Source organism: Bombina bombina, chromosome 3 (genome assembly GCF_027579735.1).
Source record: "Bombina bombina isolate aBomBom1 chromosome 3, aBomBom1.pri, whole genome shotgun sequence".
In the NCBI taxonomy this organism is placed as follows: Eukaryota; Metazoa; Chordata; class Amphibia; order Anura; family Bombinatoridae; genus Bombina; species Bombina bombina.
The window spans coordinates 460,700,210-460,725,632 of NC_069501.1; the positions used below are offsets into that span (position 1 = coordinate 460,700,210).

The 25,423-nt window shown below is 34.4% G+C and overlaps 1 protein-coding gene across 1 annotated transcript in view; it reads right to left on the reverse strand.

Annotated features, from left to right (window-relative positions):
- The window catches only part of NFASC (neurofascin), a 278,247-nt gene that overhangs the window by 55,422 nt on the left and 197,402 nt on the right, over positions 1-25,423 (reverse strand). The window contains exons 11-19 of the mRNA XM_053706693.1: positions 20,420-20,563; positions 19,083-19,194; positions 18,381-18,547; positions 17,688-17,835; positions 14,519-14,643; positions 12,449-12,484; positions 6,591-6,692; positions 6,176-6,373; positions 3,392-3,462 (exon numbers count right to left, since the gene is read on the reverse strand). Of these exons, the coding sequence (XP_053562668.1) occupies positions 3,392-3,462; positions 6,176-6,373; positions 6,591-6,692; positions 12,449-12,484; positions 14,519-14,643; positions 17,688-17,835; positions 18,381-18,547; positions 19,083-19,194; positions 20,420-20,563 (1,103 nt within the window). The remainder of the gene's footprint in view (positions 1-3,391; positions 3,463-6,175; positions 6,374-6,590; positions 6,693-12,448; positions 12,485-14,518; positions 14,644-17,687; positions 17,836-18,380; positions 18,548-19,082; positions 19,195-20,419; positions 20,564-25,423) is intronic.

The window sequence follows — 25,423 nt, forward strand, 5'->3', positions numbered from 1 at the left end:
AGAAACACAACTTATGAAGCAGCGGTCTAAAGACCGCTGCTCCATAACCCTGTCCGCCTGCTCTGAACAGGCGGACAGGAATCGCCGGACATCAACCCGATCGAATACGATCGGGTTGATTGACAGCTCCCTGCTGGCGGCCGATTGGCCGCGAGTCAGCAGGGGGCGGCGTTGCACCAGCAGCTCTTGTGAGCTGCTGGTGCAATGTTAAATGCGGAGAGCGTATTGCTCTCCGCATTTAGCGAGGTCTTGCGGACCTGATCCGCAGTGTCGGATCAGGTCCGCAAGCCCTTTGATAAATGGGCCTGCATATGTGTAATACTTGTTACTGTGAAAGTGTAGAGCAACATTTTTTTCTTTTTAGCATAGGTTAAATAGTTAAATTCCTTTCTGATAATGGTTCTCCGTGCACTCTCCCCTGTAGGCCCACTGTAAACTCCGATCAGCCAATCACGTGTATGCTATACGGATCACATTATAACAAGCCATATGGCATACATGCAGATTGGCTGAAACATCACAGAAATAATAAATAATAGATTCCAGTGGCCCGGTAGGGGAGAGCGCACGGAGGATTATTATCGGAACAGAATTTAACATGTTAGCTAAACTTTACCATGACCTTAACATTAATTACCTCATAAACGAAAAGTTTTAATAGGCTGAACAAGAACACTGAGTACAACAAACGGCAAACGCAGCCTGTCAGTCCCCCGCAAACCGGAAGTCAGTCTTAGAGAACAAACCGCCAAGTAATGCGGCATGAAAAAAAGTTCCAAATTAAGGGCAACAAAAGCACAGAGAGCCGTAGCCGGGAGGGCAAAGGATCAGGAAGCCAGGTATATCACAAACGGTAAACTAATACATTTTGAATTTTTACTGCATATTTGGATTTGAGAGCCTGCCATTACTTTACCGTTTGTGAACAAGAACACTTTTTGTAATGTATTTCCATTATTTATTTTAATGAGTTAAAAAGAGTGGCTTGCTTTATAGAGAGTTGCAAGAACAGGAGGGAAAAGAATAGCATGGCGACTAGCAACCCTGCTACTGTAGCTGTACCCAACAGTTTAATGTCCTTTTAAAGGGACACTGAACCCAATATATTTTTCTTTCATGATTCAGATAGAGTATGCAATTTTAAGCAACTTTCTAATTTACTCCTATTATCAATTTTTCTTTGTTCACTTACTATCTTTATATGAAAAGCAATAATGTAAGCTTAGGAGCCTGTCCATTTTGGGCTCAGCACCTGGGTTGTGCTTGCTGATTGGTGTCTAAATGTAGCAACCAATCAGCAAGCGCTATACATGGCTTTTTGTCTGTTCCCTGTAAATATTTATGTATATGCTTATATGCATATATATTGATGTGTTAATATGTGTATATACATATATTAAAGTGAATGTCAATTTTGATGCTAAAGTGCCCGTTTTTTAAAAATTCGATTAAAAAGAGGGGCACTTTAAATCATCAAAATTTACATTTCACTCCTGTTGAGAAAAAAAACTTACCTTTTAATCTTCACAGCAGCTCCAGCTTCCTCCGGTCGTTGCAAGCCATTTCTGACATCAGAAATGATGGATAGGTCATCCTCCAATCACGGCTTCCCCCAGTGTCTGATTCAATGCCGTGATTGGAGGTAGCCGGATTCCTCATTTTAGACTCAGGAAGAGGCTTTGTGACGGTTGGAGGAAGCTGGAGCTGCTGTGAAGATTAAAAGGTAAGTTTTTTTTTCTCAACAGGAGTGAAATGTACATTTTGATGAATTAAAGTGCCCCTGTTTTTAATCGAATTTTTAAAAACCGGGCACTTTAGCATCAAAATTGACATTCACTTTAACACATAAATATTTATGTATACAATCATATACATATATATTTATTTTTGCTGCCCATCGCTGTGCGACTTACTCCCTTCGTTGCGCTAGTTCTCATGCCGTGTCTTACGGCTTGAGAATGAGGCTCCCATTGGAGCCTATGGAAGCAGGCTCTCATGAGATCAATGCTTCCGTGCAATGCGAACACGAGGTTGCGTTCGCATTGCACCTCACTTGTAATACCAGCACACATTAGTTTGCACTGGTATTACTCAGTTGAGCATAAATATCGCTTTAGCACAAGCGATATTTAGCGCTCAACCTGCAATCTGGTCCAAAATATGGCATTACAGACAATAAAGTGAGGAAATTCAAACATACTTATAGTTAGGGTTACCATATTGTCACTTTAAAAAGGGACACATATGAAAAATACATATGTCAGGGTTCTTATGCAAAACATTTCTTTAAACAGCCCTGACATATGTATTTTTCATATCTGCCCCTTTTTAAAGCGGCAATAAGGTCACCCTACTTATAGTGATAGTAAACGAAGCATCAGTCAAATAGACATATGAAATCCTGGTTACATAAAATTAGAGTTTTGCAGTATGGCTCACACAAAAACATTGAATGAGCGGTGAATATGTCACAGCTGGAAAAAAGCTTTGATCAAAGTGGGTCGGCAGTGCTGGGGGTGAGGAGGATAATCTACGGAGCAATTTTAACCCTTTCAGGAACAATGTTACAATGAAGTAAAGGCACAATTATACATTTTATGCAACCAGTATTTGATGTTTATTTAAATCATGCTTTGTATACCATCACTTTAAAGTGTGACTCTACTGAACAGAATGCTAGACTTACTGTAGGTACTAAATAAAGTTGCTACATTTTGAAACATAAAAAAAGGGTAAAACAATTTTTATTTACTTTAAGATTATGTATTTTTATCTGACAGGTAATCTAATTTTTAATAAATGTATTTCTGTTTTTTTCCTAACTCTCCAATAAATTGTATTTTTCTGAGCCAGCTACATATAATTTTTTATTGATTGTTAAAAGGTTTTAAATCTAGACATATTTCAGAAAAAGCACAAATTGTTTGGTCATATTTTTCTTTTTTGATTAGTCAGCTTTGAACAAATACACTTTTTTATATTTGTAAAATGCAGGTATTTATTCCATGAATGTGTTCTTATATACAGGCAGTCCTCGGGTTACAGACATCCGACTTAAGTACAACTCGTACTTACATACAGAGAAAATAGAGCTTTATCGACAATCCTTCTTTCCAGGATAATCCAAAATACTGAAAATCCAATTGTCACAAGGACAGAAAGTGATGTGAAATTTTCTGAACAGGGGCACAGATAGCAAAACAAACTTTATCCTATGCTATCCAAAACAAAAAAAAAATGTTTGGCTAGAGTTTCACCTAAAAAAGTGCCTGTTCCAACTTACATACAAATTCAACTTAAGAACAAACCTAAAGTCCCTATCTTGTACGTAACCCGGGGACTGCCTGTACTGTACACTAAATATTGATCTCCAGAAACATAAGAAACTCACGGTCCACGTGATCTCCATATTGCCTTTCTGCGTTCCTTTTCCCTGGACATTTCTTGGGTTATATTCTGGAGCTGAAAAAAATAGGAAAATCTCATATATAAAATACACAATCTAGCAATTATTAATCACCTAAAAATCTTCATTGGAAATAACAGACTAACCATAATCTAAAAAACATTAAAGGGAAATGAAACCCAACATTATTCTTTCGTGATTCACATAGTACGTACAATTTTCAATCAATTTTCTTCTACTCATGGTATTTATTGTTGAAGAAAACACATAGGGGCAATTTATCAATTGTCTGGCAGACATGATCAGCTGTAGCGATCATGTCCGTCAGACATCGATAAATTCCGACAGCATACGCTGTCGGCATTTATTATTGCACAAGCAGTTCTATTGAACTGCTTGTTCAATGCCACCCCCTGCAGATTCACGGCCAATCGCCGATAGCAGGGGGTGTCAATCAACCCGATCGTATGAGATCGGGCAAATTGATGTCCGCAGCCTCAGAGGCGGCGGACGAGTTAAGGAGCAGCGGTCTTAAGACCGCTGCTTCTTAATTCCTGTTTCCGGCGAGCCTGAAGGCTCGCGCAGAAACAGGGGTATACGGCCCCATTCGGGCCATGATAAATCGGTCCCTTAGGGCTAGATTACAAGTGGAGCGGTAGTTTGTGCTCCCGCTCGCGTGTTAACTCTGCTCGACTTCAGATTGTTGGACACGCCAAGTACCACACGTATTACAAGTTAAAAATATTTTTTTTTTGCATGAGTGCTGACCCGATGCGCGCAAAAAGACAAAGTTAGAATTTTGTGACTGCATTAACTTATTCCCCCATAGACTTCAATAGAGCATGAAAAGTGAAAAAAAAATACCCAACAAATCGTACAAACCTGATCCTGTTTTCTCAAGGGAGCTAACCTGACATGAAATATTAGTATTTTACATTCCAATGCTTGTCATATAGAAGAATATGTTCTATTTATGCTGCGGAATCTGTTGGCGCTCTACAAATACCTGATAATAATAATAATAATATTTATTCATAAATACATATTTTTATTTATATGATGGTAAATTTGGTAAAACATATCTATATATGATAGTATATAGGTATAGATATATACAGATGTATTTAGGAATATTTATTTATAAATACTTAGAACATAATCTCCTATGTGGAGAACATTGGGATGTGGAATATTTACAGTAAATGCACAGTTAAAAACTTTATTAAAAATGAATATTGCATAAATATGATTTTTTTCTATTTTCAGTTACTTGACTGCAATGGCCTCCAGTACATTTATATACATATGTCTATATATCTATACATATTTTTATGTGCTTATATTTGTATTTATGTCTGTAAATATATATACGCATATAAATACATATGTACACACACATATAACTACATATATATCCATATTTAGACATGTGTATGTATGTATCTTTTTTATCTAACACCTGAGACCTCATATATTTGATCCCTTATAACTTTTTAATGCAATTTTTTAACCCCTTGAGTGCTAACGAAGGCTCTGAGCCGTCGCTAGCACCCTCCCACCTTGATCGGGCCTGTATAGTGACAGGCATCGCTGGGGCTTCACGTTTCGCATGGTGATGTCACACGCAATGACGTGATGATGTCACTGTGCAACTTTATTAAAAAAAGACAATGGACAGTATAGGGAAAGGGGGCATGCTACTTAGAAGCCTGTATCTCAGGCATCTAAGCAGCCACAGACCCCCAAGACCCACTATTGGAAAGGTAATCGCTTAACCTTTCCAATGATATAAGTCTTGGGGATCTGGAAAAAAACCCAATTATTTAAAAAATTAAAAATCCCTCAAATCAGCTTAGCACCCAGGTGGGAAAGTGCTTAACACTCAAAGGGTTAAAAAAAAAAAATTTTTATTGATAATGTTGTTATGAGTGTAACTATACTTTTAAAGTAATTTTGATGTGTTTTGTGCAACTTTTTAGTCGAGCGTAACAGTTACCTAGAGCTCTGAGGTTGTGCTATCCCTATGCGCATTAAATTCCATTGTGCTTGAGTGAACACGTTTACTTTCAACTTGTAATATGCACACTACTTCTGACGCATGCAAAGAGGCGATAAACCCCTTATCGCTCACACCCAACAGATATTGCACCACTCGTAATCTTGCCCTTAGGTAGGTAGAGTGCATGTGTCTTGGGAACTATACAGCAGCATTTTTGCAAGAATGCTTTTGAACACTAGATGGCAGCAATTTTTACACAATGTATAAGTTTGTTATAAGCATTCTTGCATAACTGCTGCCATATAGTGCTCCAGATATGTGCACACTTCTGAGACTATCTACCTACATGCTTTCAAACAAAGGATACCATGAGAACAAAGTCAATTTGATAATAGAAGCAAACTGGAAACTTTCTACAAATGTTACGGTCCACCTGAGTCATGAAACAATAGATCGTATGTCCCTTTAAATACTGGTCATACAAAATATATTACTTTGTAAAAAAAAGACTAAATGGTTATAGACCTATATCTGGCTTTATTATAAAGAGGAATTGGCCAAAAGCTTCATCCTGCATCTACTCCTTGGAAAAACAACTTGATCTATATAAACAATAGTCTTTAAACTCCAGTTGAGTTTCAGTGACTGCCTAAACTGATGTGGAGGATGTGGGGATTACTTTGCAGTATCATACCTTATGTCTATGTTTATGATTGTTTCAGTAGAGAATATTCATACAGAAATAAGACTGTAAAGAACAGGTTACTTACAAGCTCCGTTAGTCTGGTAACGCTCAGAAGAAGGGCTGGGCATGCTGCTCCCTAGGTCATTTAGAGCCAGAACCCGGAATTGGTAGTTGACATAGGGAGAGAGTTTGAGCACTACTGTATTTATGTTACCAGGGACAGAGGCAAGGTTGTGCCAGGTGCCTGGTTGAAAACGATCTTCCTCAAACTGAACAATGAAACCTGAGATAGGAGCGAAGTGAGAGTCAAGAAGAGGAGAGAAAGTGTTGGAGAAATAAAATAGACGCTATAGTGGAAGTAGGAGGACAACCATTGAAAGCATTGTAGAAGAAAAGTGAAAGAGGATAACAATAACAAAGTTAAAAAGAGGGACAGAAAAGGCAGAGAAAGCAAGATAGCAAGAAATAGTCAGAAATTTTCGAAGATATATATGGATCACCTGTTATGGGGCTGTTGTTGTCATCACCTGGAGTCCAGGTTAGTCGAACACTCATCTCTGCCAGATCAGAAAGCTCCAAGTCTGTTGGACGGTCTGGTTTATCTGCAGGGGATAAGAACAAAGCTCCTACAATAGCAGAATACATGCCACCTATATTTAATATACACTGGTAGGATTTACTGTATATACATAGTGTGCTTTATCAAACTATCCTCTACAACAACAGAGGTTCAAGTCTACCCAAATAATATTATTAATGATAATAATAATAATAATCTGCTTGTTCAAGAGCAAGTAGAACAGAAGCAAATATCGTCTCGCTCATAAACTGAGGTCAAATAAAGGAAAGAGTGTAGGTATTATAATAGTTACCATGACATGACAACTGTATCTACATACCATCAACCTCCTTCAGCCTTGTCATTTCCACAGCTATTGGATGGTAAAATAAGATCATAAGGCTTCAGACCTCAATTTTTAAGATTCCACTAGAGTTTTTCTAATTTTCTAAAGCACGTAGTATATTCATCTCCATAACAAGCATTTAATTTTGTAACAGAATCATACTCTTATCCTAAACTTTGTTTTAACTGCACAGTTCCCTCATATATGCAAATATGATCAATTGGGTTTGAACATAAAGTTTAAGTAGTGAGGGGAGATCCCTACACTACAGAAAATTTAAAACAAAAATATAAAATAAATCAATTAATAAAAAAAGGCCCTACACTGGTACTGCAATGGAGGTAACTAGTAGGAATGGGGCTATTTGGGAGGGATCAGGGAGGTAAAAGGGTGAAGAAGGATCCCTGCACTACATAAAACTAAAAATACTAATAAATAAAGGCTCTACATTGGGTACTGGCATACTGTCAAGTACCTAAGATGGTGGTCACCGAGGGGGACAGAAGGAAGACTGCTGTTTGAGAGGGATCATGGAGCTGAGAAATTAACCCCTTCACTGCTGAGAGTTTCAGAAGTGTGGTGTGCAGCTCCAATTAGCAGCCTTCTAGTAACCAAAAAAAGAATCTCTGCTGTTTCTGAACACAGGGGATCCCAGAGAGACTTTTACAACCATTAGTCTTATGACTGTAGTAGTTGTGTGTAAAATGTTCAGTGAAAAACTCAAAGTTTGTGAAAAAGTTAACATTTTTTATTTTTTTATATGATCACATTTGGTGGCCAAATGTTGGCTTAAAATATACCAAAATGGGGCTAGATCAATACATTTGATTATCTACTTAAATATATAGTTTTGGGTGGCAGTTTTAAGAATTTGGTCAGCTGCAGCTTAAGACCTTAAAATAATCACAAATAATGAAAATATATATGTTCGGTCTTAGCTGAATCAGAGGATGTCATTTAACAAATTTTAAGACATTTTTTCTACAATTAGACTGCTATTTTTTTTGTTTAATGTTATAATCTGTATATATATATATATATATATATAGATAGATATATAGAAAAGAAGCACTCACTGTGATTTTATTGCAGTATGTGACGTTTCGGGACAGCAACAGTCCCTTCCTCTGACAAGTTAGTACTAAGCAAAATCAGCCTTTAAATAGGCTCCTAAACACACTCCCCTCAAGATCAGCCAATCTCGGCTGAATAATTAAACACACCCCTGTGATAGCCAATGAGAATTAATGATACATTTGTGCAAGTGAATGTAGTGATATAATTAGTCAAAACAGATCATTAAAAACAAACAAACAAACCCAGGTAGAATCCTATTGCTGGTCGCCATGTCCCTTAAGAGAAATATGAGTCAAGTATACTGATGAAATGGAAAAACATAGCCAAAATTTGATCCAAAGTTTATAACCAATCAGCAATCGACTTGTATCATACTCTGATACGTCACCACCTCAACACTCAAGTCCAGCCTCCTGTCACTAAGGACGCGGACACCATACAAAGCTGGAAACTAAGGTTAATCATATTGTGAAACTACAAACAGCTATTAATACAGAGAAGCGTCGGCTTACATGCCGCCATCACCGCTTAATCGCAATACAGTCATCGGACCGCACTCAATCCCAGCTGTGTACAAATGTCCAAATGTCGAAATATATATATATAGCAGCAAACGAACAAATAAATGGTGTTGCCTAAATACCCTATAAATGCCAAACTCTACCAGTCACTTGAGAACTCATACATAGCCATAGTATATATGTATCCGATCACTCCTTGAGAAATATCAATGTAAACAAAAGAAACCAAAATCAACCAATCTCAGAGTACCACGTCATTGTAGGCGTATCTGTAGAGGCGTGTGCTACCCACCTCTACTGGCTTGAATGAACAAACAATGTATTCATTCATGACACCTATGCAACATAAACCATTATTATATAACTGACATATCATGAATCTGGCTATGTGCGTACAACCTCATAATTACCAATGTTGATCAAATCGCCGTGTGATCCCTGTCAATATCGGCATAGTAAAATATAAGAAATATAAACAAAGAAACCAAAACCCTCCAATCACCAACAGCCTTGTCAGAGTAGGCGTGTATTTAAAGTCAATAGTAGGATCAATAAAAAATTCAAAAATTCAAAAATTACAAAAAATAACAAAAATAAAAATGTCAATAACTATAAAAATGTCAATAACTATAAAAAAAGGAAAAAAGGAGAGAAAAAAGGAGAGAAAAAATGTGCATTCATCTCAAGGATGTCATTAAACAAATTTTAAGACATTTTTTCTACAATTAGACTGCTATTTTTTTTGTTTAATGTTATAATCTGTATATATATATATATATATATATATATATATATATATATATATAATGCTGTAAATAAATAGCTAGTTGAAACTGTTATCCACTTAAAGCTCTTTTTAAAGAGAGTGATTGCAAAATGCTAAAATACTCTTTGGTACTTATGGTCAATTTTTTCTTTGAATGAAACAGTAGCGAAGTAAGGTAACTATACATCTCATTTAAAGGGCGCTGTTATGCATCTCTGCAAGTAATATTTCCATTAACCCATGTATGATAATGAAGTATGTATTTTAAGAGTTTTGCTTTGAAGGTGGCTATGGTCTCATTTGATCTGCTGCATGAAATAAAATGTAACACTCATTTGTTAGCACGATTTTGTAAATCAAGAGCCATTCAGGGATAGACATCTTGCTATAATCAGTTATGGCCGATGTAAATGAACCTGGGCTATGACTGTATAGAATCTGTTTCTGGGTCAAGTAAATTTTATCATATTCAAGTAATATTTAGACATTCCAGCTTGTCTTTGTAAAGTTGAACTGGTAGAAATTTTCAGATGTACTTTATAGCAAAAGCAAAAAATGAATATATATACTGCAATATGTTTTTATTAATACACATTGTTTTTGTCTCTGATGCCTAGTCTCACGCATGTGCATTTTGTTTCATAAAAAAAATAAAGAGAATTTTTTTTTTATAGCATTTCAGAAAACAAAAATGGATGGATGATATATAAACACAATCCAGATACTCTATATATGGCAGGTAAACATGTTTTTCTGTATTCAAGGTTCCAACTCCATAAAAGTAAGGACATTTGCTCACTTTTATGTAGTAATAAATATTACTATTCATAATTTATTTTTTGATAGATTAAAGTGATGGTAAACTGGATCCCTTATAAAATCAGATTCGGAATGTTAGTGATATTTTAGATGGCGTTTAATTCATCAGTTGTAATGAATATGCGCTATAACTTACTTTTTAGTATCGATATGAAATTCAAAGACCCTGCACTCTGTCGCTCACTTAAAAAGTAAATTTTTTATGAGCTTACGGTTTGAATTGTTGTCCAGTCCAAACCTTTAGATTACAGAAAAATGTACTTTTGAAGTGGGTGGCAGAGCGCAGGGAATTTGGATTTCATATCTATATTAAAAGTTATAGTTCATCCTATTAAGACTGATCAATTAAACTCCATCTAAAATATCACTAAAATTCCAGGGAGAGTTTACCATCACTTTAAGGGCAATTAGAGAGGTTAATGGTATAAAAAAGCGGATGTAAAAAAATGAATGGGGGAAAAGGTTGAAAAGAAATGAAACCTCCTACCTGTTCACCTGTTCTTTTTATATTTAGCTTTGTTTTCAACTTTTTAGAACTGACCCTCATCTAAATTCAATCCTACGCAACTGCAAATGTGCCAAGGTTTTAGTATATCCAGGTCCAAGCACAGATATGTTAGTCAGATTAAGTCAATTTGGTTATTCCTTATCCAGATTCTTAAATCTCCCTAACATGTGGAACTCAGGGACTAGACGTGTACACTACTAAATAAAAGCAGTGTCAAAAAAGAGCTTGACAAAAAACATTTGTGACCACAAGAGGGCAATGAAGTGTTTTTTATATTATTATTATTATTATTATTATTATTATTATTATAATACTTATTATTCAAAGGACACTAAACCCAATTTTTTCCTTTAATGATTCAGATAGAGCATGCAATTTTAAGCAACTTTCTAATTTACTCCTATTATCAATGTTTATTTATTCTCTTGCTATCTTTATTTAAAAAGCAGGAATGTAAAACTTAAAGGTACATTAAACCCAAACATTTTCTTTCATGATTTAGACAGAGAATACAATTTTAAACAACATTCTAATTTGCTTCTATTATCTAATTTGCTTCATTCTCTCTCTTGATATCCTTTGCTGAAAAGCATATCTAGATAGGCTCAGTAGCTGCTGATTGGTGGCTCCACATAGATGCCTTGTGCGATTGGCTCACCCATGTGCATTGTTATTTCTTCAACAAAGGATAGCTAAAGAATGAAGCAAATTAGATAATATAAATAAATTGGAATGTTGTTTAAAATTGTATTCTCTATCTGAATCATGAAAGAAATGTTTTGGGTTTAGGGTTCCTTTAAGAGCTGGCCCATTTGTGGTTGAGAACCTGGGTCATGCTTGCTTATTGGTTTGCTAAATGTAGCCATCAATAAGCAAGCGCTATCCAGGGTGCTGAACCTAAAATGAGCTTTAGATTCCTGCTTTTTAAATAAAAATAGCAAGAGAACAAAGAAAATTTGATAGTAGGAGTAAATTTGAAACTTGCTTAAAATTGCATTCTCTAGCTATCATTAAAGAATACATTGGGTTTAGCGTCCCATTAACTAAATAGATCTGCCATGTTTATAAATCAGGGTATTAAATATTATATCACATGGCATTCAATGGTATAGGATATTAAGAATAGAAAGCAATGTTTTTTTTACCTTTATGATGTATTCAGACTGTTAAAGGAACATGGAAGCTCTTTTTGTTTTTTAACGGGGGAACTAAAGCTCAAAAATGTACTACTATAATACTACTACTTAATTGAATCTAAAATAGAGTATTTTAAAAATATATTACAATATATTACATGTCCTGTTAGACTGAAGAATAATTTATAAGCCCTTGAAAGCCACCTCTTATCTGAATGCATTTGACCGTTTTTCACAGCTAGAGGGAGTTAGTTCTTGTGTGCCATATAGATAACATTGTGTTCGCGCATGTGGAGTTATTTTAGAGTCAGCACTAATTGCCTGAAATGCAAGTCTGTCAAAAGATCTGGGATAAGGAGGCAGTCAGCAGAAGCTTAGATACAAGGTAATTACAGAAGTAAAAAGTATATTAATATAACCGTGTTGGCTGTGCAAAACTGGGGAATGGGTAATAAAGTGATTATCTATCTTTTAAACAATAACATTTTTGGTGTTTACTATCCCTTTAAATTTTACTTGCATTAAAGAAAATTCTGGCCACTTTCCATGTCCCTGTAAAAAATACAATCTCACTGTTAAATAGCAGAACTAGTCTCTAGCTAAGTGGATAATGCTGAGTGGGTTACCTGCGGTCAGATTGCTAGTAGGTGAGGAGGAAGTTTCTGTAAAAGAAGGGTTACAGTGTTAAGGGTAGAGGGTTATTAGAACTGTACTTGTTAACCTAATACATTTCTAGGCATTAGTAACACGTTTCTTACAAAATACAAAGGTTAAATAAGAAAATTAAAGGAATATTCCAGTGTATTCTATTTCATTACAGCATTTAAAGGGGCATGAAACCCACAATTTTTATTTCATGATTCAGCTAGAGCACACAATTTTAAAATAAAATTCAATTTACTTCTATTATCAATGTAGGTTTGTTCTCATGTTATTCTTTGTTGAAAAGATATCTAGAAAGGTACTGTGCACATGCCTGAATCACTACATGACAGGAAACAGTGCTGCCACCTAGTGCTCTTGCTAATGTATAACATTGTTGCAAAACTGCTGCCACAGACATGTGCACGCTCCTGCTTTTCAACAAAGGATAAGAAGTAAACGAAGAAAATTTGATAATAGAATTACATAGGGAAGTTGTTTAAAATTGAATGTTCTATCTAAATCATGAAAGAAGAATGTTAGGCTTTATGTCCCTTTAATCTGCAAATAAATTCCCTTTTTTATTTTAACTCTAGAATGTGTCCTTAACAGTTACATGATAAAGGGACCCACAACCCAAAACATTTCTTTCATGATTTAGACAGAGTGTAAAATAAAAAAAAAAGATAAGAACTTCCTTTGTTGAAAAGCAGGTAGGAAGTTGTAAGAGTGTGCATGTGATTAGAGCAATACCTGGCAGCAGTTATACTTTTGCAAGAACAGTAGGTGGCAGAAGTGCTTCCGGTCATGCTCTGCCCAAGAAATGTGCACGCTACCAATCTAGATATCTGTTCAACAAAGGATACCAGGAGAACAAAGTAACGTTGGTAACAGAAGTAAATTGAATCACGAAAACAAAAAAATTGGGTTTCATGTCCCTTTAAGTCTTATTTATAGATGCAGAACTGGACTTAACTTATTTAAATTAATATTTGTTAGTCAAGGTTAGGCTGATTAATTTACAGACATAAAGGGATATTTCATTTATGTATATATTATTGACAACCACTGCTAGATTAACATAGGCTACAGTTTTTGTAGATTATTGCTCTTAAATAGGTTGCTAAAAGTTTTGAACGTATGATATTATTATCTATGGTACGCAATTGTGAACTGTGAATATTATTGCATATACAAACAAATTCCCTAGACCAGTGATTCTCAACTCCAGTCCTCAGACAGGCCAGATTTTCATGATATCTTATCTAGAGCACAGGTAAAATAATCGGCTGATCAGTAACCATGGTTACTAACCTGCTCTCACCCAGCAGCTGATTATTTCACCTGTGCTCTAGTTAAAGGGACAGTCAAGTCCAAAAAAAAACTTTCATGTTTCAAATAGGACATGTGATTTTAAACAACTTTCCAATTTACTTTTATCACCAATTTTGCTTTGTTCACTTGGTATTCTTAGTTGAAAGCTAAACCTAGCAGGTTCATATGCTAATTTCTTAGACCTTGAAGGCCGCCTCTAATCTAAATGCATTTTGACAGTTTTTCACCACTAGAGGGCATTAGTTCACGTGTTTCATATAGATAACATTGAGCTCATGCACGTGAATTTACCATGGAGACAGCTCTGATTGGCTAAAATACAAGTCTGCCAAAAGAACTGAAATAAGGGGGCAGTCTGCTGAGGCTTAAATACAAAGTAATTTCAGAGGTAAAACATGTATAATTATAACTGTGTTGGTTATGCAAAACTGGGGAATTGGTAATTAAGGGATTATCTATCTTTTAAAACAACAAAAATTCTGGTGTTGACTGTCCCTTTAAGATATCATGAAAATCTTGCCTGTTAGTGGTACTTGAGGACTGGAGTTCAGAAACACTGGCCTAGACAACTAAAAAGCATAAGAGGGAGCAATGGCTAATGTATAACACAAAAAAGGCCCTGTATTCTTTCAGAGCAAGGCAATTCCAGGCGACTTATTGCAGTTATTCTTCTAAACCATCATCTGCATTAAACCTTAAAACTATGTTAAAGTCTTTACCCTGGACGGTGAGATACGCTTTGGCAAAATCCTGATCTAGCTCTGTTTTGGCCACACATGTGTATGCGCCCTGGTCAAACTCTGCTGCTGCGTATATTGTGAGACCATCTTCCTCCTTCTTCATCCTACGAGGAAGAAAGCAGAAAGCAAATAGAGAGATATGTGTTTAGCTGTATAAATATGTGAACTGGACGAATAGAAAGCTAAAGTTTAGAGATCTGCTTGAAAAGGAACTGTTAGATTTTAAGATGATAAATGTGAAAAATAGGAAACATATTAGAATTAAACTTTCGGCTTGAAGAAGAGACCAGTAAGATTTGATAAGGCCTGCACACAATGAAGAAAAGGATGAGAAATAGAAAGGTCTGTAAACATGATGAAGAGGCATTATAGATTATGGGCTAGATTACAGTTGAAAGTAAACAGGTGTGCTCGAGTGCAAACAAAACGTATTTGCTCTCATTGGGTTAGTGTGAGTGAAGACCTTGTGTAAAGTCTTAGGGTTAAAAACACATGAGAATACATTAAAATAAACTCTTACACTTATATATACAGTTTCTGCTAGCAATTATTCATTCAAGGAATAAAAGATATATGGAATATGACGGTGTTTGACTGGAAAGGGCTAAGATTAAGATATATATATATATATACATATATATACATATATATAAATATATATGGTATATATGTCTAAATATGTGTATGGCTATATATATATATATATATATATATATATATATATATATATGTGTGTGTGTGTGTATTTATGTGTTTATTTATGTATATAGATATATATATATATATATATATATATATATATATATATATATATATATATATATATATATATATATATATACAATTTGAAGCCCTTTCCGGTTACTATGTATTTAATGTAAATATTTTACATTTCAATATTCTTCTTCCTTGAGCGCAAAAAGGGCGCAAGCAATAAAATCAGATAGCTCGCCACTTGTAATCTGGGCTTTTGTAAGACATATGTAACATTTGGTACATGTGGAGACATAGGGCTAGATATCGAGTGGAGCATGGGCAAAAAGAGGTTTATCAAAAGGAAACGTGTTTGCTTGAGCACAATTGAATTTAACACATGTCGGGATAGCAGAGCTCTAGTTAACTGTTACGCGAGTCAAAAAAGTGGCACAAAACACATCAAAATTCTAATTAAAATTAAAGTTACACTCATTATAGCGCTGTCTAATAAAAATTATTTAAAAGAAATACTGCATAAAAAAGTTACAAGGGCTAAAAGACCGAAGGTCTCAGGTGTTAGAAAAAAAGAACTGCAAAGGGCTTTAACATAGCGATACATACATATACATGTCTAAATACACACACATATGTATATATATATATATTTAAATGTATTGATATGTGTTTGTGTTTTTACAGACATATATACACATATAAACGCATACATATATATGTATACACTCACACACATATATACAGTATATATATATATATATATATATATATATATATATATATATATATATATATAAGTAGCTGAAAACATGAACAATCATATTTATGCAATATTTATATTTAATAAAGTGTTGAACTATGTATTTACTATAAATATTTCACATTCCAATGTTCTTCACATAGGGGCATACATTCTATGTATTTCTAAATAGATATTCCCATAAATATATATCTTTTTATATCTATACCTATATATAATCATATACAGGTAGCCCTCAGTTTACGCCGGGGTTAGGTTCCAGAAGGAATGGTTGTAAATCGAAACCGTTGTAAATTGAAACACAGTTTATAATGTAAGTCAATGGGAAGTGAGGGAGTTAGGTTCCGGGCCCCTCTCAAAATTGTCATAAGTAACACCTAATACATTATTTTTAAAGCTTTGAAATGAAGACTTTAAATGCTAAACAGCATTATAAACCTAATAAAATAATCACACAACACACTTTACGTGCATTTTTCTGCAAACAATTCTTTTTTATGCATTCCAATCTGGACTGATTTATAGACAGGAAGATCTTGTTCCTATGAAAGCTGCTCGATAGCTCAGGTCTAGTTATACTTATTAATTTTAGCTTGCTTGGCTTGCATATCTTTGCTGCAACACAAGCGGACAGCTCCACCTACTGGCTATTTTAATCAATGCACTTCTCAATGCTTTTCAATAGCAGTCACATGACTGAAAAAAAAGGTTGTTATTCTGAAACGGTGCAAATTGAACCATTGTAAACCGAGGGCCACCTGTATATATATATGTATAGATGTATGTTTTAAAAAAAAAAATCATATATATATATATATATATATATATATATATATATATAATTATAACACACAGAAAAAGTCCAGCACTCACTCACAAGCTCTCAACTAAGATAAAAAGCAGCAATGGAAGAGTTAGTTACCGCATCTGGCCAAATGGGAAAAGCCCATTTGGCCAGATCCGGTAACTAACTCTTCCATTGCTGCTTTTTATTTAGTTGAGAGCTTGTGAGTGAGTGCTGGACTTTTTCTGTGTGTTATATTAATGTATTATTTTTTTTGTAATTTTCCCTGTTTGGGCCTTGCACCCAGGCCTGTCTGGGGTTAACTGCCTGTGGCTCTGGTGACAGTGCAGCTTCCTGAGAGTGCCAGTGCACCCAGGGCTGTGCATGTTGCAGGGTCATGGAATGTGTACCCGGTCCGGCCTGAGAGTGCTGACCCCACCCGTGTTTTGTATATATATATATATATATATATATATATATATGTATTTAAAAATCAATAGAACATATTCTGCAATGTGAATAACATTGGAATGTGAAATATTAATATTTCATGTAAGGTTAGCGCACTTGAGAAAATACGATGGGATTTGCGTGTGATTAAGGGTGTTAGATTTTTTCCACTTTCAAACTCCATTGAAGTCTATGGGGGAATACGTTAATGCGGTAGCGATATTTGGACTTCGGCTTTCTTGCCGGGTTAGCGCTCTTGCGAAAACTTTTTACTTTCAACTTGTAATATGTGCGCTACCCGACGCACACGCAAAAAGCTTATTTCTAGTGGAGATAACACGAAAACTACCACTCCTATCCTAATCTAGCCCATATTGTACAGAAATCTTATAGATCTCAATATTTAAAAAGAACACAATGTCAGTTAAGCTGTTTGCACTTACCTGCTTGTTATATCCAGGTAGATGTCATCCTTCATCCATGTTACAGTAAGTCTTAGGGAAGGATCACTGCGTACGCGGCAGTCCAGGCGCACTGGGGAACCCCTCTTAGTAATCTGATCTTCAGGGCGTTTCACAACACGGGTTGGTTCTAGTAGTTAATATAGAGAGGTTTTTATGATCACTGGAAGACAATGGTTAGACTCTAATTAAATAGTTTTGTGTAAATAAATGTTTGTTTTATTTGACAGCTTTTCTGTCTATAGTTTGTCTCTAAAATTATTGGCTTGCTTTGTTGGCAATCATGCTTGCAATATTTTATATTTAAATTTACAATAAATTAGGGCATGTTTTAGAAATATTACAGAAAGGGAAATGAATAATAAAAAAGACAAGGCAAAAGTAACAAATGTGTAGAAAGACCCTTATTTCGTTAAAGGGACATTAAAGACCTTGTAATTGCTATAGAATAACATATTAGTCATGTCTTAATGTTTTTAAAACAAATTAACATGTACTGTCCCTTTGATATAAAAAATAAATACAAATATTTAATAAAGTTCATACTTAAGTATTTCCATATATCTGGGAAGAAAGGATTTGAAGGATCAGAAATTAGATTTCTTCTTTTCCTGCTAAGGATAAAACATAATCTGAGAATAAGCACTGATAGCATATGAGTTAAAGGTTTCTCACCTTTGACCTCCAGTCGCACAGTATTTTCTGCTTTCCCCAGGATATTGGTAGCCACACAAGTGTATTTGCCTTGATCCTCTTTTCGGACACTTATAATCTCCAGGGTGCCATTCTCATGCACTCGATAATTTCCTCCATCCAGGTTACTTCCCTGCCCGTTCTTAAACCTGTGCACATGCAAATAGACCTGTAAAATATATGCCTACATATTGCCATATAGTGGCCATCATTGTAAAAATGAGAAGAAAACCTATGTGAAGCACCACATTTACTCATCTGTATGGAACAAGAACATGCAGTATATGACTATCATACATAGGGGAAAAAGCAGGTAAAAAATAGATGATCTAAAAAACAGTTTCAGTAATATCAGAGCTCATATTAATGTAGTGTACCTTCAGTATTCAAAAGGAAGCATATTTGATCTTATACTGCCTTAGGACAAGACAAATCTGATGCCTTATTTTATACAATATTTGTCTTGTGTATATTAATCACAAATCAGCAGTGATAAACCCATTTCTGGCAGACATAGAAAGCAACGATTAACCCCTTTTTCTTCAGATTCTTGTAGAGCAGTGAAACTATTCACAAAACGTTGTGGGCTACATAACACCAAAACATCTTTATTTTAGCATCTTCCTATACTATTATTTATGCAACCACCTATAGGGTATCCTGTCAGCATTTGTCAGAACTTACCAACGTAAGGTGGGTATTGGAGAGCCAAAAAATGGGCAGTCTAGTTGCGTTCTGTTGTTTTCGATCACCTTTATTAACTGATTTCGGAGACCCAACATCCGAGATGGAACATCTATGACAAAGAATAAGGATGCGAAGGTCTAAGCACAGTAAGCATGTCTTCATTGAACTTACAATTCTACCTTCCAATAACTAAGGTATTACTTTATTGTTTTAAACTCAACGGTTCTTCTGTTTTGCTGCTGTTTTATTGAATGGAAAATAAGTAATGCAAAAACAAAGAAAACTTATATCAGTTCTTGAAGTAGCAGATTAATAAGAGAAAGAAAAAGAAAAAGAGAGAAAGAAAAAAAAAAAAGAAAAATGAAAGATAGAAGACATAAAATAGGAAATTATGAAAAAAGAAATGCCCATGGGAAGGAAAAAGAGAGGTATGATGGGTAATAAGTAGGGATGGGTGATTGTGCTTATATTCAAATTCAAATGTTAGAACGAATGTTATTGTAGAAATTCGATTTACATAACAGAATGTTGATAAGAACGAATATTCTTGAAAATTATATTATTGAATGGTTTTTACAGTTTTCGAATGTCACTTTCAAATTCGAATGTGACATTCATATTCGAATATTACATTTATAAAACACAGTTGTAGACTAGAAATACTATTTTGAATATGAATGTGACATTTGAATTTGAATGTTACATTCGAATTCGAATGTGACATTGAATTCGGATATTACATTTATAAAACACAGTATTAGACTAGAAATACTATTTCCAATTTGAATGTCACATTTGAATTCAAATGTCACATTCAAATTGGAATTTTACATTTATAAAACAGTATTAGACTAGAAATATTATTTTGAATTTGAATGTTACATTCAAATTCAAAAGTAGCATTCAAATTCGAATATTACATTTATTAAACACAGATGTAGACTAGAAATACTATTTCAAATTCAAATATTACATTTAAAAAACACAATATTAGACTAGAAATACTATTTTGCATTTGAATCTTACATTCAAATTCAAATGTCACATTAAAATTTGAATATTACATTTCGAAATTGAATGAATACATAGATAAACATTCTATTATTCGAACAAATATTTTTGAATTTTATAGAAAAATTTGAAAACGAAAATAGAATGTTAGAATGTTATATAAACATTTGAAATTCGATTTGAACGAACGTATCAAAATTAGTTTTAAATTTCCAATTTTTAGAAACATTCGCCCATCCCTAGTAATAAGACATGATATATGGAAAAGGATAAAGAAATAAAAGATAACGTCAGCTTGGATCAAATAAAATACTCTTTTATACCCAGGATGCTGATGAAGGCATTTGCCAGCAAGTAGCCATGCTCATTAGATGCATTGCACTGGAATACTGCGCTATTTCCGCTCTGCACATCTCGGAAGATGATGGTGTCTCCAGCGATCTCAAAGTTTAGATTTGGATCAGATGCTGTATGCAAAATAAGAGAGAGAGCTGTGAAGCTGATATGATTAAAGAGCTTTATTAGGCACAGATGCCAAAGTTCCGGTGACTAATATCGCTTATTTTATCAGAACACACCAGGTTTTGTATTCAGAATTACACACCAAAAACAAGTTTCTTGTAAGAAATGATTACTGCAAACCCTACAGAACACTGATACTCTGTAACTATACCTAATATCTTACTATACTCTACTACACACTTTGCACTAACACATATTCTTTAGATGTCATAGTTAGACAGTATACAATATGTTTATCGCTAGTTATAACAAAAAACTCCTTTATCTTATTTTGTGATTTGAAATAGATGTTTTTGTCTGTTGAAACCACCACCGTTACACCACCTATACTGAAATATGAATACAGCTGTATTGTATGTAGACAAGCTATGTAAACAGGATATAATAGTATAAATTGATCCATGAGAGATTTTAGTATCTGAAATAGCCAGTTGTGCTTATTGAACCCCCAGCTGTAATTAGTATTTCAATGCCTAAATATTAGGATGTGTGTATAGACAGAGCTAACATGATCAGGTCTTCTTTACCTGCAGGCTCAGCTCATTTATATGACTATGTCCTTGAGAACAATAGAGGGTGGTTTTAATGAGCAAAAACAGCTATTTCAAATACAACTATTAACGTGAAAGATCAATATCCCATACATTTAAATACTCTGCAACAGGTATTACAAATAATTTGGAACTCATTTAGGAGAAACACATTTTATAATTCAGTGTCCCTTTGAAGGGACAGTCTTCTCCAGATTTGTTTAAAAAGGTTATAAAAGATTATATTGTTTAAAAAGGTTATATGTTTACCTCTGTGATTACCTTGTATCTAAGCCTCTGCAGACTGCACCATTATTTCAGTTGTAGTCTGCAGACGCTTAGATACCTGCAGCTTAACCATTCAGTGCTGAAAACTGTCAACATGCAGAGGTGGCCTTCAAGGCCTTAGAAATTAGCGTATGAGTCTACCTAGGTTTGGCTTTCAACAAAGAATACCAAGAGAACAATGCAAATGTGATGATAAAAGTAAATTGGAAAGTTGTTTAAAATTGCATGCCCTATCTGAAAGTTGAATTCTGACAAGACTGCCCCTTCAATTGTTATACGTATTCGCCACCTCTAACATTGAATGGCATATGTTTTAAAGCCTTAACTTTTCAGGATTGTTGTTAATCCTTTCTTGAAACAAGACTAGTTTTTATTCAAAGTAACTATTCTATTAATTGGATCTTTATAGCAGCACCGAATGCATTTTTATCATCCATGTTTATAAACAAAATTGTGAATCACCACTTGCTTTTTTTAAAACCTTAAAGGGACGTAATACTCATATGCTAAATCACTTGACACTGATGCATTATAACTGTAAAAAGCTGACAGGAAAAGATCACCTGAGCATCTCTATGTAAAAAAGGAAGATATTTTACCTCACAATCTCCTCAGCTCAGCAGAGTAAGTTCTGTGTACAAAGTTATACTCAGCTGCTCCCAGCTGCAGGTAAAAAAAATTAAAAAAATGAAGAAATGAACAGCAGCCAATCAGCATCAGCAGTGCTGAGGTCATGAACTCTTACTGTGATCTCATGAGATTTGACTTAACTCTCATGAGATTTCATAGTAAGCTTCCTTTACCTGATTGGTGAAATAATATGAGAGTGCACGATGCTAGTCCCTTCAGATGTCCCAGGACAAACACACTAAAATGCTGCTTAGAAATCCTTTACAATGGGAGGTGGCTACTGAGGAACTTTTGAGGTAAAATATCTTTCTTTTTTACATAGAGATGTTCAGGTGATATTTTCTAATTGGCTTTTTACAGCTATGCTGCATCACTTTCAAGTGTTTAAACATTTGGGTATTATGGCCCTTTAACTGTGATAAGTGATTATACCATTAACTGATATAAAAAATCCCTATTTCATTTTTTTATAAATGTAATATTGTATCCCTATCTAATATATATCTGTACATGTATTTTACCATATTTACAAGATAACATTTATTTTTACATTAGTCATGACTCATGATCACATTCAGCAATTTTAAACAATATATTCACAGCCACTGGAACTGGCTATAAGGGATGTTTTTGATTTATATCAGATAATGCTCACTATGGGCATAAAGATATCTAATGGTATCTGGGGGGGCTTTCTTTGTAAACCAGTAATTATCTAACAGTTCTTATGTTTTAATTCAAGGTCACTAAATATAATGTTATTATTATTATTATGATGTCCCATTAATTATTATTTTATCTCATTCTGAAACTGCTGCCATTCATTCAAAATATGTGTACAAATTCAGTCTTGTAAAAAGCTATTATAGTGAAAAAAATACATGCTTTCATTCATTATTACAAATAATTTTATCACTATTGACCCTGCAAATCTATGTGTTTAACCCCCTGCAAATGAATTAAACACATCATTAAAGTACTGCTCAGGAGCCACAGAAAACCACTGCTCCCAAGCATAAACTGCAGCTGAGTCACTCAGCAGCACTAGTAACACAGCTGGGTCAAAGTAGTGCTGCTGATTACTCAGTGGAAGTTTACACTTGGGGCCAGCAGTTCTCTGTGATACTTTACCTATGTGTTTAACCCCTTTGCAGGGATTAAACTCACAGTTGATCGTGATAAAATTACATGCTCGTATTAATGGGAGCAGGTAATTGTTTCACTATGATGACTCTTTAAACATGTTTGTCTCTTACATATAACATTCGTCAGCATTCTAGGTTTAAACATAAGCCAATACTTTTGTTGTTAGAGGATTAATCCCAAACATAGTTGTCCAACCATGCAGGTTGTCATGTGTTTTTTTTGTTTGTTTTTTTAACTTTCAGTAAATTAATAATATGAGAAGCTCTGGGGGACATCTGTAAATAATTATATTCTTTATGATTGAAATTATTGAATTGTGATAAATACTACAATTATAATAATGTGTCTATCAATTATTTCATTGTTTTCTCTTAGCAAACTACTAGCTGCAATTAGTATAAGACACACACAAGGATACCAGTTTTCCCATCTCTAACATCTGCTGACACTCCCTTTTAATGGATAAGTCAATGTTAAAAACATTCTGTTTAAACAATAAGAATATTAGATACAGATGGATTTTTTTTAAAAAAATGTAATGCCTGCCATGGTATATCCATTGGATAAAGCTTAGGAAGTAGCAGGGGCATTGCTAGTGGTTTTAGCTCATGTATATATTCAATAGCCCCTTCCCAAACCCCAACACCACAATTTGTCACAAGATGACTAACAACAATAATATATCCATGACTGTGCAAGTAGCACATAGAACAGTGGGATAGCTTATTCATGTATTTAAAACATAGATAAGCAGTTTAACCTCTTTATGGCAGTAACGTAACTAATACAGAGGTTTAACCCTCATAGAACACATAGCCCTTCATCATGTGGGGGGGGTATGTTTTTGTTGAAAACATATAATTTATGTTTAAACCATGGTATGAAATGCAATAATTATATTGAATTGAAGCAATAATATTAAGAGATATTTGCTATATTATTGTCTGCCACTATTGAATTTCTATATTAAAGGGACAGTCTACACCAGAATTTTTATTGTTTTAAAAGATAGATAATCCCTTTATTACCCATTTCCCAGTTTTGCATAACCAACACAGTTATAATAATATACTTTTTACCTCTGTGATTATCTTGTATCTAAGCCTCTGCAAACTGCCCCTTTTTTTAGTTCTTTTGACAGACTTGCAGTCTAGCCAATCAGTGCTTGCTCACAGATAACTTCTTGTGCACGAGCACAGTGTTATCTATATGAAATACGTGAACTAACACCCTCTAGTGGTGAAAAACTGTTAAAATGCAATCTGAAAGAGGTGGGCTTCAAGGTCTAAGAAATTAGCATATGGACCTCCTAGGTTAAGCTTTCAACTAAGAATACCAAAAAAACAAAGCAAAATTGGTGATAAAAGTAAATTGGAAAATTGTTTAAAATGACATGCTCTATCTGAATCATGAAAGTTTATTTTGGCCTAGACTGTTCCTTTAATGCTCACTGGTTGACAGGGAGACACTCCTGCAGCATTATTTGGTGGTACAAATGTTTACAAACCAAAAAAGTATTGTACCATATTTTAAAATTCCTTATTTTAAAAGAAACAAATGTAACATTTTAATAAAAAGTCCTATTATAATTTTATTGTTTGTCACTTCTTTGGTACCTTGGACAGCTCCCTTACTACATACAGCCTATCAAAATAGCCCTGTCTGAAGTGTCAGTTTTATATTTTCACCACAAGATGGCACTATGTAACTCATCAACAAAACCTTGATGTGATTGAACAGTTCATGGTGCAGACTTTTAAAAGATTCTTGGAGACTGCTGTCATTATCATTTCAGGAAAAACAGAGTCAGCAGAAGCTCAGATAATCAATGCAGGTTTATTTTAGCAACAACCATAAATCTTTGTAAAAGTGTCCTTTTAATTTTTAATGAGTTTAATGAACTTTTATTTTTATTTCTCTTTTTACCTTTCAGAACAACCTAAACATATGTATTTGAATACTAATAAATAATGGTAGAATGTTCCTTAATATTAACATTAAAAACATGAGCACATACACTTACTTGCTGTAATAAATGTTGTGCAGTTTTCTTGTGAAACATCACTTATTCCATTAATTCAAGTGACTTTAAAGTCAAAATTAAACTTCTATGATTCAGATGGAGCATGCAATTTTCATAGACCTTTTAATTTACCTGCCTTTTAAAATGTGCTTCTCTTGGTATCCTTTGTTGAAAAGCATGGGAGCAGC